Raw genomic sequence first — 7,139 nt, 5'->3', positions numbered from 1 at the left:
ATGTAGTTGTCTCAGTATCTGCATTGTACCCAAGATGGACATTTATACAACAAAATGACACACACATATTGACAATAGTGTATTACACAGAGGTTGAACCCACTTTGTCCAGACGTTTCAACCTTACCTAGTTTTTTTACATGGCTCTTTGACATGGGTTTTGCATCTTCCACAATTGTCCTATATAAGGTGGCCTTATTTGCTACCTTTAGATGCTCGAAGAGAAGGAAATTCTTTGAGTCCCAAGTACTTTCTGGCTTCCTTAAGTCATTTCAAGTCCTTTGTCTGAAATGACCATTTCAGTTACCTAAGTAGGATATATAGGTGATGTTACATGCTCTTTCTCGACATCCGTTTGAGCCCTTAGCCTCATGTGCCATGTATCACCTTTCCCTTAAGGGTTATGTTCTGTTGCTGCTGGCCTCTGGATGTTGCCGGTCAGAGTAGTTTGTTCTGCTCATGCACAGGATGCTTTATCATTATACCTATGTCCTTCTATACCCAGATAGGTCCTTCTTGTCTAAGACACTGACAGCCAAGGAAGGGGATAAATTATTTTCACCAATTTATCTGACTGCTATTTCTCACTTCTATGACCTATCAGATCGCTATCGTTTGTTATGTCCAGTGAGGACCTTTAAGTGTTATGTTGCCCACCCTAAAGCTTTTAGAGGCAGTAGACAACAGATTTTTATTCATTGTGACCCTTCAGTTTCCCCGGGATTTATCCCTTATTACCTTGAAGGGATGGGTACAAAAATTGATCCATATTGTTTATTTTGTGCTCTCTTTGGAAGCAGAAAGACTTCTGTGAGTCGCGTCTCATCAGCTTCATCACATTTCTATGTCCTTAGCGGCCTGGTTGAATTGCTCACTGAAGGACATTGTGCAGCCTCGTATGTGGACCTCCCCCACTACTTTTATCTCACATTATTTGCATGATCTGGTAGTATCTTCCTCTGAGCTATATTAACAACATCTAGTAGAATACAAAGAGGTGTGAGTATTTTCATTACTAATATTGTCTCCTCTTTCCATTCCAGGATCCCTTACCACTTTTTCACCGGAGTCCACTCTGTGGCGAGTGTTGCCCAGTCAGGTGTGCTTTTATCAAACCAAATCTGTGCTATCAACCACTAACACAGTATACTTAATCTAGGTTGCAATAGGCTCTGTAGAAATGAGGTGTTGCATAAGACCACCTAGAGGCAGACTGGGTGGTATTACTATAATGTACTAGACCACCACTCCTGGACTATCATGAGTAAAGCATAAGAGGATCCTGCCCATTCCTGCTGATCAGTGGATTGCCACTCCTGGTTTCCAGTCACTGGGGTGGTGGACAGAGGTTATTCTTCCAGAGTGTTTAAGTGACTTTTCTCCACTCTTGGAGAAGAGGGTGAAGTTGGGGGCCCTCCTACCCAGAACCTTGGATGTTTTTTTTTTTCCCATATGTCAGTAGGAGTGGCACCAGCCTACGTGGTAGGCTTACTCTTAATACTGGATCAGATTTGACACTCAGCTATCTAGTTGGGTTGAGTGTGGTTTTTCTTTTTGATCAATATTGGTTTAGTACATTGTTCATTGTCTCCAAATGCAGAGTGTTCCCATCCTGGACCTTGGTTGAGCACAGTTTGTCCCACATCCTCCCAATAATTCCCGGGGCAGGTGAAATTTACCTTGCCCACACGGTTGGGGAGAGAGGATGAGTGTTCATAATTCCATACCAGATGTGTTCTGTTTTTTCAGGTTGAGTATAGCATGCAGGATCCCGTCATTCTGAGTTGGGTGTTGTTTTTTGGACTTCTTCAGGTTGAAGAGAGGGTTTGTCCACTTCAGTGCTGTTTACCTTCTCGTCGTGATCCAGTGGCTCGAAATGCATCACTCTATAGCTACAGGTTGGGATCCACTCACAAGTATAGATATATATTGCTGTACAAATGCCCTAGCCACCGATGAGGGATTTAAGGGCCATGACCCTATAATTCCAACCCTGAGCAGTAGGACCTTGGGTTCCTGGTTGGGGCCTACTAATGGTGATGACGGATCACATCAAATTCCACCTGTAGTACATGTTTCAGGTGAAGAACATATACCTCTTCTGGGTGTAGTGCGGTTCCCCCACTAGGGTGCTAATCTTATATTTCTTTCGACACACCCACAATATATGCAGACACATTCTGTATGGATAATGCCCTCATTAGCCCATTTGCATTATCAATGTGGGATTCTAGCTGTAGTGTGAGAGGAGGTAAGTATTAGAAGTGAGCATTTTCTTAAATTGAAAATGTATTTCCAATAATACCTCCGTTCACACTCTCCCACCTTTCCTCCCCACTAAGAGCTGGGGTTAGAAAAACTGCAGATTGGGTCAGTCTCAAAAGTGACAATATTATCTGAAAAAAGAGGACACATTGACCTAGGTAGAGAGTGTCACGAGACAGATAATGCCAAGTGCAATTAAATGGGAAATAAAAGACTGGAGCAAGCAGGAAGAAATTTGACCAATTCTTAGATGGGCAAAGGAAAAGAAACCCTTGCAGTCGAGTAACAGCTGTAGTGTAATTTAAGGAAATGTCATCACTCAGGCAAAGCATAATTTTTATAACCTTCAATCTTATTTGGTTACGAAGCCATAAACTAGAAAATCAGACTTCTCTTGCCACACCCACCTATCACGTTGTCTCTCTTTCACAAATTACCAATAGTTCTCTCTGACATTTAATGTTGTATTATTTATAATTAATAGAAAGGCAAGTCTTAATCTATTAAATGATGTATCATATTACATTATTTTTGTATAGAGAATTGCTTCCAGTTCAAACTTTGTTCCCATGAGAAACATATCGAGGAGCTTAGCTGAATTTTGAACAGCTCTTGTCACGTATTTGAAAAGCCAGAAAAATTGTGTTAGTTATGGGAAATTCTCTGCTTTTTGCATGTTATTATTTTGTGTTCTTTGGTGCATTATTTAATCAAATAAAATATTTAGTGCACTACTACAATTGGTATAAAAAGTAGGGTTAAGTGCCATCAAAAATCAACAGAAAAAAAAGACGTCCAGTGTAAGTACTTTTTTCTTGTTTTTCATGTATATTCTTATTTGTTAGTATAGAAGTAACTAACATCTAAAAATTAGAAACTTTTTAGATTAGATAAAGTTACATTAAGTAAAATATATAATAATAAATTTTCACGAGGTACACTCATGAATAGTGTGTGTATTATGTAATTTGATAGGGTAATGTTGGCTACTACACGTTCTCTAAATGATTTAAAACTTCTGTGGTGGGTATTAATAGATGTGGTTCAAAGGGCAATAAAAAATAACATTTAAGTATAAACAGATGCATACTATTACGAGTTTAAAGCTATTTAGGATAAACAAATGTTGTTTTATGCTACAATTTGAAGTCATTCTAGAAAGAAAAGATGGAATTTAGATTTATTTCATATTTTTTTTATGGGGGTTACAAAGTCGGTCAAATTGACCAACCTCGTATAGAGTCAGGGTAGAGAAAATAACAGATAAAACACAAAGTTTTACTGAAAAAATAACATTTAATATGTAGTTAGGAGGTTTTAGAGAATACACAAATGAAATTTGACTATTTTCAGATGAATAAAAGTATTTATAAAGGTCACTTTGGGGTCACAAACTTGGCCAAGCTTGTAGCAAGAGAATTAAAGTAATTTAAACAGCTAAGAGGAGTGCCTAGACTACTCTCATAAGAGGTTAGGTATATAGAATTCTGAAAAAATCTGATGGTCATGAGGGACATCTCAGTGACTGCTACGTTAAACCTATTCCACAACAAGATGCCCACCAAATACCTCTAATTACAAAAAACACTTTGAGCTACATGGTATAATCAAATTGATCAACTTTTCTAGCAAGAGACACCAAATCTATTGATGCTTTCTAAACTTAAGTATTGGGGGCAAATCTTAAAACTTAACAGGGTGAAGTTGTCGGTACTCTAATTGTCTATAAACAAATGAAGAAATTTACACAAAAATCCTTAACATGTAAATACTGCTGTCTGAGATGGGGCTCTGAGGGGTGACATATCTATTCCCCAAATACCTTTCCCTTTGCAATGCGTAGTACACCCACCCCTTACTCATGTGGTTATGTTGTCTATAATTTCCTACTGTCAGTTTCTTTTTGTATAGTTTAATGAAGTTTAAAAACTTCTCATGCACACACGTTACTCTTAATTATATAGATGAAGTACATGCATGTGTACATTGCCTTGAAAGGTTGGTATATAGAATAATAAATTATGTACATAGAAAGTTAGGTTAAAGAATAGATTACATTCATGATATAGAATTGGTGTGGCCTACAAGAAAATCCTAACATACATTCGTGTGTGTGTGGAATATAAGGTACCTACTGTTTATACTGTCTCGCAGCCCCCATGCTGTAATCTGACTTCTGTCATTATCACCGTAAAGTACTCCTTAAGCAGTAACGGCTGTTTTGTGAAAGAGCTCTACAAAGATCCTCAATATCTATAACTATAATATTATCTGTGAGCGTGCAATGATTTAAGATCAGATTTATACCAGTAGATAAGTTGTACAAAAAAGTAGAAATAGTAAGTGTATATATATATATAAAGCAGTATTCAAATTTAAAAAATGAATAAAAGGGAATAGTGAAGGTTAAGAAACAACTGTGCATATTTACATGTTGCAGTCTACACATTGAATGGACAGTGAGTGGTTCTAATGTACATACTTGTATGGATATTTCTTACAGCCAGAAAACGTATTACTATCATCCGAAGAACGTAAAACTGTTATTAAAGTAAGTTAAAATAAACATTTTTCATATCTTAAAATGAGTGGGTAATAACTACCAGGTCTGTGAAACACTGCTACTGATAACATCTTTAATCTAATGCTAGAGCCCGTCCAGCCAGTAGGGTTACAATAGTCATAGTTGGTCAGATGTTATCTTAGAATCTGTTCAAGAAATATTATTACTGACATAAGAATGTTTGTATTTCTACATCGAATATTTTACTTTTAAGGTTTCTTTAAGTAACACATTTTGTATCTTGAAATGTATTTCGTGAGTCATTAAAATAACTGCTACCAGGGATGAGAATAACTTGCTGATTGGTTGGTTCATGTTTCTATTAGATAAAGTACTGGTTATTGCTGATTGGTTGGTTCATGTTTCTGTTAGATAAAGTACTGGTTATTGCTGATTGGTTGGTTCATGTTTCTGTTAGATAAAGTACTGGTTATTCCTGATTGGTTGGTTCATGTTTCTGTTAGATAAAGTACTGGTTATTGCTGATTGGTTGGTTCATGTTTCTGTTAAATAAAGTACTGGTTATTGCTGATTGGTTGGTTCATGTTTCTGTTAGATAAAGTACTGGTTATTGCTGATTGGTTGGTTCATGTTTCTGATAGATAAAATACTGGTTATTGCTGATTGGTTGGTTCATGTTTCTGTTAGATAAAGTACTGGTTATTGCTAATTGGTTGGTTCATGTTTCTGTTAGATAAAGTACTGGTTATTGCTGATTGGTTGGTTCATGTTTCTGTTAGATAAAGTACGGTTATTGCTGATTGGTTGGTTCATGTTTCTGTTAGAAAAATACCGGTTATTGCTGATTGGTTGGTTCATGTTTCTGTTAGATAAAGTACTGGTTATTGCTGATTGGTTGGCTCATGTTTCTGTTAGATAAAGTACCGGTTATTATGAAGTTGATGCAACTCTGATGAGAAAAAAAAATTTAAACATTAAGGGGTTGAGTTGGAGGCTGAAAACAAAATTCTGTCACATATTCCAGAAAAAAAACTTGGTTACAAGTCTCAGAAATAGACACTGGTGTCTGAAAGTCTTCTTGACCAAAGGCAAACAGTTTTCTAACTCAGATTCAGCTCTGCTCAGAATATCAGTACTATACTAGAACTAACTTGTGTGAGTTTGTCATGTTTGTTTGAGATGAAAATACTGACGATAACCAGTGATTAGTATGCACACAAGTAATGTGGAATTATGAAAATTTAATTTAAAGGAATAGTCCTTATCTGGAAAAAATATCATATTGATAGAGTAACATCATTGAAAGAATTAAATGCCCTGTTGTGGAAACTTAGTGTTTTATTACTACTATTATTAGTGCACAAATATAGAAGATACATAATATCAATTGTACATGAATAACTAAATATTAATTTAAGATACACTGTCGATCTTCCCACCAAACTATAACACCATTCTTGAACTTAGTTGTTCCTTACTGTTAACGTCCATTTGTTTTCAGCTTGACCCATTCTCGTCCTCAATACATTGAATTAACTGGTAGGTAAAATCAGCTCAGTTTATTTGGCTTTAGGGTCAAATAGCTGCTTGTAAATGTGTGGCATAAAAGTAAAAGTAGACTTCGTACTTCTCGACATATCTTCCACTAGCTTTAATGATAAAGTAGCTAATTTTAACATATGTTAGGCAAGTGCCCTTCCAACCAGCATATCTGTTTGGACTGAATGTTTGAAGACATATAAGGTACTTAAACATTCAGTTTAACTTAACCTTTGGAACTGAAGAAGTTTGACTTTGTGATCAGCTTGTAAATGAAACACTTCGTGTTTATTTTTTCATAATGTTGATAGGAACAACCTCCTCACAATTATATTAATATAGGTATTAGTTTGATGTTTCTAGAATTAGGAAGGAATTAAATTTTATCTTATGAACTATTTCTAGTTGTAGCTGCCATGAAATAGTCCTGTAAACATTACTGTCAGTAACTTACAAACTCTTTCTAATTGTAACTGCCATAAAATAGTCCTGTAAACATTACTGTCACTAACTTACAAACTCTTTCTAGTTGTAACTGCCATGAAATAGTCCTGTAAACATTACTGTCACTAACTTACAAACTCTTTCTAGTTGTAACTGCCATAAAATAGTCCTGTAAACATTACTGTCGGTAACTTACAAACTCTTTCTAGTTGTAACTGCCATGAAATAGTTCTGTAAATATTACTGTCAGTAACTTACAAACACTTTCTAGTTGTAACTGCCATAAAATAGTTCTGTAAACATCACTGTCAGTAACTTACAAACTCTTTCTAGTTGTAGCTGCCATAAAATAATCCTGTAAACATTA

The 7,139-nt window shown here is 35.9% G+C and overlaps 1 protein-coding gene across 1 annotated transcript in view; it reads left to right on the top strand.

Moving 5' to 3' along the window:
- Window positions 1-7,139, top strand: part of LOC106465562 (serine/threonine-protein kinase Chk2-like) — a 48,952-nt gene that overhangs the window by 29,430 nt on the left and 12,383 nt on the right. The window contains exon 11 of the mRNA XM_013925790.2: window positions 4,769-4,816. Coding sequence (XP_013781244.2) covers window positions 4,769-4,816 — 48 coding nt within the window. The remainder of the gene's footprint in view (window positions 1-4,768; window positions 4,817-7,139) is intronic.

The sequence above is a fragment of the Limulus polyphemus genome, unplaced genomic scaffold (genome assembly GCF_000517525.1).
Source record: "Limulus polyphemus unplaced genomic scaffold, Limulus_polyphemus-2.1.2 Scaffold1982, whole genome shotgun sequence".
Taxonomy (NCBI): Eukaryota; Metazoa; Arthropoda; class Merostomata; order Xiphosura; family Limulidae; genus Limulus; species Limulus polyphemus.
This window is presented reverse-complemented; position numbering and strand designations above follow the sequence as displayed.